This window comes from Sphaerodactylus townsendi, linkage group LG01, assembly GCF_021028975.2.
Source record: "Sphaerodactylus townsendi isolate TG3544 linkage group LG01, MPM_Stown_v2.3, whole genome shotgun sequence".
Taxonomy (NCBI): domain Eukaryota; kingdom Metazoa; phylum Chordata; class Lepidosauria; order Squamata; family Sphaerodactylidae; genus Sphaerodactylus; species Sphaerodactylus townsendi.
In genome coordinates this window covers 140,416,336-140,430,435 of record NC_059425.1, presented here as the reverse complement: position 1 = coordinate 140,430,435, position 14,100 = coordinate 140,416,336, and the positions used below count along the sequence as shown (strand labels likewise).

Below are 14,100 nucleotides of genomic sequence, written 5' to 3'. Positions count from 1 at the left end.
TTCTGTAAAGCTGTGGGCACAATCACTTAAAGGATGTGTAACAATCCAATCAAAATACCCAGTCAAACAGAGGTCATTTGTGCCTAGTGTTCATTCAAACAGCTGTTGGCTAGAAACACCATGATCTTGACTCAAACCAGGAAAAACAAGGCAACAATGAGTCTCTTCACCCACAGTTTGGTTATCACTGTTGATGGCAAAGTATATGTCTAAAATTTAACATGCAATGTTCATTAATTGCCTCATAAATTAACTGATATGAAAATGGTGTTGGTGATGTTTTGATGATGATTCTTAAACAGAATCATGAACTTCAATAATGGATAATGATGTAGATCCTACCTCTGACCTACCACTCCACTGAGCACAGTTTGAAGCCTTCCTCTGACTTAAGTGACTTCTACATTGGAAGAAGAGACAGTTGAACCTGTCTGATTGCTACAGTCATCTCTGGAGGCTCTGCTTCGAGTGCCTGACTTTTGGTGGATTAGGTAGATGGCAACCTAGTAAAGGACCTTCTTGGTCATGACACAGAAGCTCTGGAATTCTCTCACCACGGAGATTCATCTTTCCCCTTCTGTGGTTCACTTCCATCAGAGGGTGAAGACATTTTTTCCCTCAATGATGCCTCTTTCCTAACCAATTTTTTAAATCTTGTATGTATTTTAACTGTTTCATATGTATTTTAAGTGTGCTTTTTTAACTCTTTCAAAAGTTGTTTTAATTATGTATGTTTTTATATTTGTATTATATTATGATTATCCTGTAACTTTTAAATTGTTAGACACCTTGGTTGCCCTTGTAAAGGCAGAAAAGCTGGATAAAATTTTTTTGTAAACAATAAATAATAATTAGTTGCAAAAGCTATCATTTGACAATTTTTCTAATGGCATTATGGACTTAACACAATGTATTTTTGGTTTTCTGTCTTCAATTAAGACACTTAAGAAAATTCAGAAAGAGAAAGATGGATTACTTTTTGAAAGTTAAATGGATGGGGGAGGAATGGCAAACCACCACGTAAATAAACTGTCTACTCACAGGTTCTCCTGGAAGGGAAAGTCCATTTGGCCCTTGTGGACCTGGTGGCCCTTGAGGGCCAGGAGGGCCTGTATCTCCATGAGATCCCATTGGCCCCTTAAAAGAATAAAATAAAAACGAATTTGTTAGCCTTTGACATCTCAAAATTGTATCTAAATATGATTCATGTCTTCAGTTTCAATTCACGTGATGGCTTTTCACATGGTCATAGAAATTATCAAACTGACTGATAACAGCAGAACTGGCAACCTGTCTGTTACATGTCCGTAACCTTATTCATTTATGCTAGAAATGAAATCTGGAAACAAGAGATATGCTTTTTCTATATCAGGGGTCGGGAACCTTTAAGATCCAAAGAGCCATTTGGACCCATTTTCCACGGATAAGAAAACACTTGGAGCCGCAAGGGAGTGGGTGGGGACAAGCGACTGGGTTCCGAGGACGCATCAGTGGCGAGGCCCCTTGCGAGGGGAGAGACATGGCTTGGGCTGTGAGGATGCTGAGCAGTGCTGCCACAGGTGGGGGAACTGTAGGGTGCAGAAGCTTGGCTGCTGCATGTCAGGAGAACTTTGGAGGCGTGTCGAAGAGGCCCGAGGAGCCTATGGCACAAAGGCACGAGCGCCAGGCGGAGACTTGGTCAGCCCCCCCCACCCAAGCTCCAACCACTTCTTCCACACTTCTTCTACCGAGAGCACCCGCAGGGTCCTGCAAGCATTGCCTCGGGCTGATTTCTCAAAGATCGCGGCACCTCCCTTTCTCTCTCCTCAAGCCCACATTGGCTTGGAGCCCCTGCAAGTGATCCCGAGGCGCACTTCCGATCCGTCCTTGCTGGGAGGTCGGCGGGGAAGGAGCTTTGAGCGAAAGGGATAAGGACTGCCTGCGCCTCCTGCTGCGGCCAGTGGGGCTTCGGCCCGGGGGGAGAGGGACCTGCGGAGAAGCTTGGCGGGTGCCGGCCGGCCTCTTTCCCTTCCCGGCCGGGCGCCCGCGTGCACAGGGGCTGGAGGTTGCCTGCTCGGTACGGGCTTCTTCTCCCCTGCTCTGGCCCCCTCCCCTCTTCGATCTGGAGTACCGCCAGAATTGTAGCTGAGGGATTGAGGCTGGTGGTGGAGGAGAGAGGAGGTGCCACAGAAGCCCGGCCCCGGCGGCGGCGGCAGCAACAGCACTTTGCCATGTGAAGGGCGAAGGCTGGGCCGAGGCGTCTCCCCCTGCCAGCCTGCCCACCCCTACGCTTTGCTGCCTGCGCCTCCCCTAGGCTAGAGCTCCGGGGCGCGGAGCAGACCTGCCAGGAACCTCTCTTTTTCTGCCCGCCCCTCGGCATGCTGAGGGTGGTGTCTTCCCCCTCCCTTCCTTCTGCACAACCGGGCACTGCCCAGAGCCAGTTGTGCCAAGGGCTCGGCCAGTTGGCCACGCTGGGAGAATGGCTTGACGCATCTCTCCCTGGCCCCCTCGTGTTGGCGGCTGGCCAGCTAGCCGCTAGGAGTCCCCAAGGAGCCATAGAACAAGAACAAAGAAAAGCAGCATGTCGCGACTCTCGAAGACCCTGGCGTTCCGACCCCTGTTCTATATGTTTCACAAGATAAAGAGAGGCAAACCTAGGGTAATGCTGCTTAGCATGTACAAATTATGGAGACCTCCGGGTTTTCGATTGATAATCCGTCCAAAAAGAATCTAATAGAAAGCCAAAACCAGGCTAATGAGAAACGGCGAGGCAAACTTTTTTTCGCATGAGGAATCAATGTAAATCCAGATTAAATCCACATTCTAGGCACTCCAAAAAACATGCACCAAAAGCACATTTTTTGGTAGCGGAATAAACATAGTGTTTAATGCTGAAAACAGTAACAAACAATAACACTAGGACCAGCTTCAGAGCCAGTGGACCAATGTTGCACCAGAAAGCTGTCCAAAGAGGTCTGTTTCTGACGCCTCTTTAAGATTTGTCTGAAATGGGGCAAGATATGGTCATTAAACAACAAGTTGCCAAGATACGATTTCCTGCCAACCAGTATATCCTTGTCTGGTGATTTTTACTACCCACAAACCCTTGCACCTTACTGCAAATCGATGAAAACCGAGACAAATTTTTCACTGAAAAAATCGATGAAAACCGAAACTGATGAAAACTAAAGGCAATGAAAACTGAGGTTCTACTGTACTATCAACAGGACCTGCAATCAATTCCAGTTTTCTGACAAGCATAGTTCTAAATGTGTTTTCTCACATCTACTTTTTACATTTCTAAGCACTCTTACATAGAAATTATAAAAAATACAAACGCTTTAAAGTTCAGAATGCATTAACTGGTTTAGTGCTCAAACTGCAAGACTAAAATTATTACTATATTATAGGCAAATACTTACAGGAGGTCCTATTGCACCACTTTCTCCTCTTGGGCCCTTAGAACCTGGGCCTCCCTAAAACAAAACCACCAAACATATCATTTTGGCATGAAGTATGCAAAGTTAAAAATTATACATGCATAAAAGTATCCATTGTCACAATTACCATGCCGCCATGAGGTGGACTCTATACAATGCAAGCATTCTCAACCCAAAACAAAGAGTTGTGGGCTACCTCCAGGTGACAACTCTGTACACATACCTTTTCAAAGACTCAAATGAAATGGCAGAGTCAATGGCCTAATTGTTCAAACAAAACATCTATGACTGACTGATTGTAATTCTAGAGTTATTATTGCCCATTTTGCACAGGCTTATTTTTCCATGATAGTAGTCCCATCCATAATAGAATTTAGTCAAGTTTTTGTACAGCTTTAAATAGCATCTGGAAAAGTCAGTATGACCGATCAGTAGAACAACCAGCATTGCTGTAAACATGGGTCCTGCAACTGTAAAAAACCTACTGGATAGGGATATCATGAGTGGCATGCAATGCTCCCCAACAAGCACACACAATGTTGGAAGCAGATACTGAAATCTCTTTTATTTTTAGTACAGAAAATAATTATTCATATGTGCATAGACTCAACAGGCATGAAAGACTGTGTATGGCACCTACTCCCAAAAAAGTACATCTACCATTTCAAGAAAAATGTTCTTGCTTTTCCGCTTTTTCTCTGATCAGCGTACACTCCCTCTTTCACAATATTCAGGATTTTCCTTTCCATTTAAAACTACCTCTTAGAAGTGTCATTAACTAGATCAGAATGATTTATTCACCGGGTATAGTAAATTTCACCAGTCAGCTGATTAACATGGAAGTATTTATTTATTTACTTTATTGTTCACCTTTTTCAAGGAAGATTACACAGTGTAAATGAATGCAGTCAATAGGATGTGATCCCTCCTAAGAGATCCAACTGGTAGGGTTCCCAGGTGCTCACCAATGGCAGGCAATCTCCTGGTGCTTTCTGTTTCTGTCAATAACACTCAGGCATTCGGTGGGCAGAAGTAATATGGCTGAAAAGTGGGAAGTGGTCCCTATCCCTGCATGATGTCACTTCCAGTGTGGAAATACTAGCATTATACCAGAAGGATGCTCTATCATGTTTCCCAAAACAAGTGCTACAAATGTTCCCTGGTGTGATGCTGGCACTTCAGCAAGATGCCAGAAGTGATGTCATTGCTACCCGCTTTACCTAGCAAACCTAGTAATTGTGCTAAGATAACAGGAATTTGAAATAAAAAAAACTATTGGACATGATGTTCAACTATATAGTAAATTGTATTACGTAAGTAGACCATGTGTGAAAGGACAATAATATAGCAGTCAGATAATGCATACAATACACAGATGTCTAGTCCACAGTATCATCCTTTGTAAATAAAAAATAAAAAGACCTTCCAGAACCATTTTGTTGTAATATAGCTGTAAGTAGGGAAAGCTATTAGGAAAAAGTATTTTAGCCAAACCAGGCTTTTCATTCTTATGCAGCATGACTAAAATTACTACATTTTGTCAATCCTCTTCCAAATTCCCCATAATAAAGCACATGCTTTGTGTCTCATATTCAACCTCTTGACCAAATTAATAAAAGGCTAATGAATTACAAAGTCCACATATCACCTGCATGGATTGTCAATTGAGTGGTCTGGGAACTCTATGTTCATAACTTAATTCACAGGTAGACAGGGGCCTAATTCAGACTGAAAGCACAGCAAAAGGGCAGATTTCACTCTAAGAGAAAGTGCCAAAAATCAATAGCCAGTATAACATCAAATTTGTTCCCAGCACAAATTTGTTCCTAGCGCAAGGACAACAGTAAAGGTTCTTGCCTTGAGCTGGCCCTAGTGCTTGTATTCACTGAACTGTGGAATCTGTTCTTAAATCTGAGTCACTCTTTACAGTTATGTATCAATCACATTATATATTAATCTATACATTAATCTTTGCTTACAGCAGGTCCTGGGGGTCCTGGGGGTCCCACGCTGTCTTGCATGCATGTGCAAGCATTTGGCAATGCTGGGCATTTTGCTTCATCCCTCTGAAAATTCAAGCACAACCTGCTGTCACTTTCTTTTCAAAGGAAACCAATGGCAATCCCACTGGTAATTATTTCATAAAAAATTACATTAACTATGAAAAGGCAATTAAATTCCAATACAACTCAGCTCCACTGCAGTCATTTTCCAAGTGTGTAATGGTTTGGGCAGCATTTCACAACCAAAAAGGGATGCCAGATGCCAAGGTCTCCAGGGGAATTATAAGATCTATCATAGAAACCCTGCTACTTAATTCTAGTTGTGTAAGAGCATGATGAAATTGGTCAAGGAAATATGCTCAGAACATTTTCTAAGACACTTACCTGAGATATTTGAAACAGACTCTGGAGCTAAATGCTATTAAATACTGGAAAAATTAATGCTTGGATTTGAGGTGAAAAGTTTCTCTGAAACACTGTATAACCTTTAACTATATAGCCGGTAGCTTAACACAGAATTTTTTGATGTACAATTTATGTGTGGCTAATGATCTACTAAGAAAGTTCATCGTTGCAGTGGTTTCTCCTCAAAGAGATTTTTGTCTAGTAATTTATAAACAAAACATGTCACAAGATCTTTCACTCTTTACATTCCACTTCCTGAAGTAGAACTGTATTAAGAAAATATATATGTACTTCATTAGCTATACACAACTTTTCTGGACCACCAGTGAACCCTTCATTATTTGATGCTTTTCTTTTACAGTATGTTTGTGACACTGCACATTTGCGTAAATTCATCTTGCTAATTTTACCTGTTAGTTTAATAAAAGTCAAAAACTTGACTACATCTACTATTTCATAACCTAGCTCTTTATAATCGCTTCTCAAAGTGCCTTTCCAGTTTATTTATTTATTTTTTTAAAAATGAAATTTGTGAAGAAGTACATGGGTGTAATTGAGGCTTGGATCCAGGAGGGAGACAAAAATATTCTGTAGGCAGAAAATGCTGGATGGAATCCATGCCAGTATTTACTATATTATGGAAAAATATGTGTAAATCTCAGTTCTTCAGGGAAGAAAAAAGATAGCAAATGAGTAGCAAATGAAAGTTATAAGAGAAATCAGAAATCCAATTAAGTGTAGTCTGACTAGTATACTGAAAAAGATAGCAGCATTTATATTATGATTCTGGCAAAGTTTCCACAATTCTCCTCATGAAATCTTAACATGATGAATATGATCACATACTTAATTTGTTATTTGGCACAGAGTGCGTTTACACCTATTATTGCACATTGTCCTCTTGGCAGAACTGAGCTCAAGTGTTGACATAAAGCATTCCATTTGACTAGAATTAAAGCTGCCAAGATGGTTCCTTTATATTTACCCTGGAAGGAATATCACAGCATCTATCTCTGCTAGTCCAAACCACATTGCACACAATGTCAAAGCTCTGGATTTCAAACTGTGAAAAAAGAAAAAGAAAGACTTTAATTAATAATATGTCTGTGCAGGGCAGTCATAGGCAAAACCATTTTTCTGTCTCAGCCTGGTCACCAAAAATGCTTCAAAGTATAATCCTATTAGTAGCCTATCTCACTGGACAATACCAGAATGCACAAGGTATGTTTAATGCAATAAATGTCACTCTATATCTGTGTGTGTGAGAGAATGTGCATGAAAGATTATCTGTGTTAGGTACAAATTACTGTAAGATATTGAAGGAGCTGCGTGGTGTAGTGGTTAAGTGCTTGCACTGCCACTCACACGGTCAGGAGTTCAAGCCCCCTATGGGTCAGATATCCTGGCAGCTGGCTCATGGTCAACTCAGCCATCCATCCATTCCTTGGTCGGTAAATGAGTACTTAGCACATAGCTAGGGGGTAAAGAATAGCCAGGGAAAGCAATGGCAAACTACCCCACAAAAACGGCTTGCCTATGAAATCACTGCTCGCAGTGATATCCCAGGGTCGGACACGACTGAAGGGGAAACTTTACCTTTACTTTACCAGATATTGATCCTTTCAGAATAGAAGTTCAGCTACCAAGCTAGGGCCAATATTACATGAAATATGATCTAACAATGAAAAGTATTGATGAGCCCTGGTGGTTTTTCATAAGGATTAAGACTTACTCCAATAAGAGACTATTTCAGCACCAGTAGTTGAACTTAAAAATCTGATAATCAATGTAAAGGCACCAGAGGAGGGAATCCCCCTTTTCGAAAGTCTACTAACTTTAATGGTAAACACCCTTAGTAATGATGCTGATGCTAGGAATAAAAAAAGTCAAAAGATCAGTGGATGGATAGAGAGTACATCAAGACCACCATCAAATCCAATCTCTTTACAGAATCCACCGTCACAACTAAAGAGACCAATGTATTATGGCCGAAGGCTTTCACGGCTAGGATCTTCAGGTGTTGGTGCTGTGGCATTCTTTCGGGGCTACTAAACTATTGACCTGTTCTAGCAGCAATTCTTGGTGATTTTTAGCTCACAGATCTGATGGCTGCGCATCTTCAGAGGATCTGATGTTGGGAATATACTCCACTTGCTTTCCCAACATCAGATCCTCTGAAGATGCCAGCCACAGACGCAGGCGAAATGTCAGGAGAGAATGCTGCTAGAACACGGCCATACAGCCAGCTGAAACCACTAGCTGGCCCAAACTAAGAGACACTCTTACTCTTTCTAGACTTCATGATTTGAAAAAATATTTCCGCCTCCTCAAGAGACAGAAACACCAGAAGTATATTGCAGCTGAATGGGAGCTTTTCTATCAAGCAACTATCTCCAACAATGCCAAACAATTCTGGTCTGTAGTAAATAGAACATGTCATTCCTGTAATCCCACTATGTCAGTCATTCCAGCAAATAACTGGTTCTCATATTTCTTAAATTTCTATCATGGGAGCATAGCTGACAGAACTGAGCCCCCCAGGAACATATCCAAATGGGCATCTTGGCCACCAGTCACACATCAGGAAATTGCTGATTTGATTGGGTGCCTAAAATCTAGAAAGGCCCTGGGCCCAGATATTATTACTGCAGAAATTCTCAAAGTAAATCCAGATTGGTGGACTTAACTCCTGGCTGCTCTGTTCACCCAAATAAATAGTACAGGCATTGTTCCAAAAATGTGGTGGAAAGCCATTATGGTCCCTATATATAAAAAGGGGACCCACAATGACCCAGCCAACGTCCACCCCATTAGCTTGCTCTTAATAATTGGCAAGCTATATGCTAAATTTCTATATGCCAAACTTGAAAAGTAAGCCTGTCAAGCTAAGATCTTAGGCCCTGAACAGGTGGGTTTCTGCAAAGGCAGATCTACTTTGGATCACGGCCTAGTTTTGTCTCATTCAGCAAATAGATATGCAAGTCATGGCTCGAACAAACTTTTTGTTGCTTTCATTGATTTGAAAGGGGTCTTTGATTCAATCTCGAGAGGTCTACTATGGAAAAAGCTTACTTCTTGGAATATTGACCCTAGATTGTTATTCTTAATCAGGCAGCTATATTCCAATACAACATGCCAAGTAAAATGTTCACCAGAGGGCCTCTTCACAAGTAACATCCTTGTTAAACGAGGCACTAAACAGGGCTGTATTTTAGCCCCCTTCTTGTTCAACATATTTTTATGTGATCTACCATTGGCACTCTCAGAGGTTAATGGTCATAGTCCCAGACTAGGTCACTCTCACATTCTCATACTATTATATGCAGATTGTGCGGTTTTATTTTCCTACTCTAGAATTGGACTATCCCACCTAATTAATGCTTGTGCCATCTATTGTGAAACTAATCAATTAAAGATATGGACTCAATCAACTCAAATGCAATACTGTGCTTCTTCTACATCAGGGAAAACCAGTATGTTCCAGCTGCTTTGAAAGTTTTTAATGCCACAATAGAATCTCAATTGCTGTATAGGGCCTCCATTTGGATTAAATCGGTAAATTACTCTTTAAATTCGGTCCAGTCTCAATGTCTACACAAAATCATGGGACTGCCAAATTGTGTGCCCTATGCAGCATTGTGTTTAGAAACTGGACAATTAACCTTACAAACAAAAGCCTGGTTGAAAACTTTTAGGTTCTGGTTACGTGTCCATTTTCAACAGGACCCTTCAAGCTATTTATATCTAATGAAAGTAGAATCCAAATTTTCCAACTGGCTGCCATTAATTACAAACAAAATTGAGGAAATTGGCATTTCTATTGAATCCTGGGATATGTTGTCCCATGCTGAAGCCTACAATACTTTGAAAGAAAAATTACTAGAAACAGAATCTCAAAACCTATTTGCAGCGGCATCAAAAACATGTTCACCCCTTAGCTCCTCAATACCATTTAAATGGAGATGCATAGCAGATTATATATGTATAATGCTGAACCCTAGCCTTAGGAGAGCTATATCATTGGCTAGGTTCAATGTTCTGCCTTCAGCGCTGCTATATGGTAGATTTTTTAAAAAATAGAGGGCGTGAAGAGATTCTGCTCCTGTAACTCTAATCAACTGGAAACCCATTCCCTCTTCTATTGCTCTAAATATGAGGGAATTAGGGGAAAATATGCAAATGCTCTTCCCTTGAACTGTGACAGGATTCCAGATACGCAAAAGATATTATACTTGTTAAATAACCCTGATCTTGAAGTTTGTGAATTAGTGGCCAAGTTTTTACTAGAAATTATACACCCTAAAGCACAGGTGTTGAACTCGCAGCCCTCCAGATGTTATGGACTACAGTTCCCATCATCCCCTGCCAGCATCATCTGGAGGGCTGCAAATTCGACACCTATGCCCTAAAGAATAGTTCTGTTTTTTAACTTTGTTGTGTCATTCTGTTATTAAGAGATTCTTATCATTCTCTTTGGGAATTGCTTTAAATCTGGTTTTTGGTTTTTGTATTTTACCTGTATTGTTTTATATGCCAATAAAGGCTTGGTGCTGTATGTGACTATTTCAACCATATTTTCACTTATGATAATTTTGATTAAAGCTCATCACTTGCATCAACTTCCATATTTAACTGCATATTTATCTCAAGTCTATCAAAGATGATAGCATAAACTGGTCGAGAGCTAGGCTGATGCACAGATGTAGTGATGTGTGATAACATTTTGTATGCAATCCAAAGAGCAGAAGCCAATTGCCATAATCTTCATGCATCTGATCAAATAGGCTCTTGATTATGAAAACTCATGCCACAATAAATATATGTGTGTTTATGGTACCATTACATTATTGATTGTCAGTAGATAACACCTTTAAAACCATAAACTTTAGTGACAGTATAAGCATTGTACCATTTACAAGGCTTTTTCTAAGGCTGTGCACTGAGTTGATAAATGAGTAAAATTCATTACTTACTGTTGCTGTTTTCCTGTCTCCTTTCTGCAGTTTACCAAGTATTTCATAGCCATCAGTGGTGATATTTCCAGACTCCTTAATTGGTTTTTCCATGATTTCAACACAGTCAACGTAGATCTTTGCACTCGTAGATGTTACAACAATATGAATCTGTATAAAAATTATTTAGAAGAACTATAGGTACCCATGTAAGCTCTTTCAACATATGTGGGCTCTTTCAATGCTTTAGTATTGTTCATGACCTTGCAGGTACACACAGAAATATCTCTGCATTGAAGAGCTTCTGTATTGATTTCAGTGGAAACAGCAGCTCCATCTGCCCAGGGATTCTCTCTTCATTGAAATGAATGAGGCAGCCCCAAAAAATGGGGGCTATCTGGGCTGTTGATCAGGATAGGTTTAACTATGTTTTACAGTGGATGAGACGGGTCAACCATGACTATAGAAGTAAAACAGCCACCCAAGATAAAGATGGAAAGAAGATATAACAGATATATTTGTTGACTACTCAAGAACTTTATTTCCTATTGATTAACTGTATTTTGTACTATGCTGTACCTAGTTGTAGCTTAACTGTTCAAATAAATAATTCCTTCCACTCATAAAAACTGAGCAGAAGAGATGAAGTAGGGTTCAGAATACAGGATTTCTTGAATTCACAGTGCTAGACTGTAACACTATACTTACAACTTCATAAAGTCTAGGAAAAATAATTATTGTACTATAAAACACTGGCATTCTGAAAGAGGTTCCTTTCTTAAGCTGTCCATCATTGTAAAATAAACAAACAACCCCTCCTGCCCAGTAAACCCAGTCTATTAATTATAATGCAGAATATATCTATTGTCCAACATAAATAAAACACTGTGACGAACACCATCATTCTACAAGCTTTGTAACAGCAGGGGCATTAATATTACTTATTTTATATTCTGTGAAGCACAGAAGAATCTGGTAGAAACCTTACTTGGGTAACAGGGATATGCTTCTCTTGGAATATATAACAAGATATTTTGGGACATGTGCCAAAAGCTGAGTAATACATTTGAAACATCAGTCCATGAGAAATGGGAAACTGCTCCAATTTTGTAGTTAGCTTCCACTTAGACTCAATATAGACTTGGTGATTTGGTTAACCTGAATCACAGGAAAACCTGAAAAAGTCCATAGGGTTTTTTTTTTTTTTTGGGGGGGGGGGGGGGGGGATTTGAAAAGCTGAATAAACCTGGGGCTGAAACAGCAAAATAACTTTCAGCTTTTTCAAGCTTGCTCCCATGCCAGCAAAGTGGGGAGGGAGAGAGAGAGAGAGAGAGGGAGATCTCCATGCTATGCCATATGCCAGATCTATCTCCCACGGAAGCTTGAAAAGAACTGGTGAAGGAAGGATTAGCAAGATCCTGCATGCAGCACTGTGCTAGCTCAGCACCACTTGCAGGATCTATCCCCTGCCAGTGCTCGTTAAGCCTTGTGGGGCTCGAAAAGCATCAGTTGGGGAAGGATTGGTCAGATCCTATATGTGGTGTTGTGTCAGCTTAGCACTGCATGTAGGATCTATCTCCCACTGGTAGTTTTCAAGACTTGCAGGGCTTGAAAAACACTGGTGGGGGAAAGGTTGACCAGATCCTGCGTATGGTGCCAAGCTGCTTTAGCACCACCAGCAGGACCTATCCCCACCTGCAGGGCTTGAAAAGCATTGGCAAAGGAAGGGCAGCCCAGATCCTGTGGGGCTTGAAAGATATCAGCATGGGAAGAGTTGGCCAGATCCTCCAGCTCAGCACCACATACAGGATCTGATCTCTGCCAATACTTTCTAAGCCCTCTGGGGAAATAGCAGGGGGAGGGGAGAACTGGAAATTTGGAGTTTTTAACCTGAATATTTTCAGTAATGGATATTGGCTTTATTAGACTTTATGGATAAATTCTGGGTTTAAAAAACCTGAATTTTAGAGATTTTTTTAAAAAAATGATTCAATAAAGCTCCCTTCCATGATTCCTCACACAGCTATCAAGAGCTCCTGCAACTTCACCAGTTCAGTCACTGAATCTGTACTTCAGCACATTAAAAAACATACAACTAAAATAGTTCATAAGATATGTGCTTGGCAGAAAAAAAAATTACGCATCTGAAGATGTTGAAACATTTTTAATGGAAGCACTCTTCCAAACTTTCAGATAAATTAGTGGCTGTCGTCATATAGTGAACTGAATAACAGCAAGAAAGAATCTACAGTAACTTTCCCCCCTCATATGAAAAGCCACCTTATAACTTATTGTACAGCTATGTGTGTTGCACATCAGCTGTAATTAAAAATTTAAACCACATAGGAGAGTCTGGTATCTCTGTGTCAAGCGGTGGGCAAAGTGATCATGGCTTCTATTGGTGGCAGAGTACCAGAAAACAATGGCACAGTCAATGAGCTAACTATGGTTGATAGCAGCTCCACATTTCTCCTCTCTCTCTCTCCCTCTCTCTTAAAATGAAAAGCTTCTATATGGAGTGAACTCAGGAGTAAAGAACTAGAAGTTGCAAAGATCGTTACTCTTCTTGGCATTTGTCCATTCAAAGCCCCCCCCTCCCCCAACTTGCTTTTGCTCTAAAGGAACAAACTGATGAGGATCCTGTATCTTTTAACAGCATAACTGAAAAAACAGTTTGACAGAGGACATTTCAATTAATAATCCACAGGTAAGAAAAGTGTTCAGCATTTGTCCTCTCCTGCCAGACCTCTAGGTGTTTCAACCTCCTTCTAGTTGCTTTGCATTTTAAAATACTGTTAGGAGAAGAATTACAGACCTGCCTTTCGTGTATTTTGGCGATGAAAGGCAAGAAAAAGTACCAAAACCATCTGTTTCTTTAAGGGTTCTTAGATGCAATTTTAATGGCTCTTTTGCTAAGCCAATGTTGCCACAAGAGACTTGCTAGATTCATCAGCTATCACTATAGCAATGCTGCTTGAAGTCTAGAAAAGGATGCCAAAGCAAAATTTTCCAGATACCCAAGTTTAGGTTATCCATTTTTAATGAATGCATAACTCATTGAATGAACACCACAAAAATATTTTGTAATTTTGAGTGTTGAATTTGATTCAAATGTAAACTATATTCTTAATATAGGACGATTTTAAATATTAAACTTATCTTTCATACAGTGGTGTATTTTTCTTTTCTTTTAGTTGGATGTTTTACACAGAATATATCCATCTACACATACAAGGGAATTCATCAAACAGAGCACACTTTGAAGGATTTGTATTTTGTATGTAGCTTTACTGCCTGATTTAATCACCTGCTGGTGTTTCT

The 14,100-nt window shown here is 40.4% G+C and overlaps 1 protein-coding gene across 8 annotated transcripts in view; it reads right to left on the bottom strand.

The window, feature by feature from the left end:
• The window catches only part of COL12A1 (collagen type XII alpha 1 chain), a 151,074-nt gene that overhangs the window by 23,276 nt on the left and 113,698 nt on the right, over positions 1–14,100 (bottom strand). For all 8 annotated transcript variants that reach the window (XM_048495759.1, XM_048495799.1, XM_048495767.1 and 5 more), the window contains 5 exons: positions 10,801–10,950; positions 6,813–6,890; positions 5,399–5,485; positions 3,402–3,455; positions 1,042–1,137 (listed from right to left, as the gene is read on the bottom strand). In XM_048495759.1, coding sequence (XP_048351716.1) covers positions 1,042–1,137; positions 3,402–3,455; positions 5,399–5,485; positions 6,813–6,890; positions 10,801–10,950 — 465 coding nt within the window. The remainder of the gene's footprint in view (positions 1–1,041; positions 1,138–3,401; positions 3,456–5,398; positions 5,486–6,812; positions 6,891–10,800; positions 10,951–14,100) is intronic.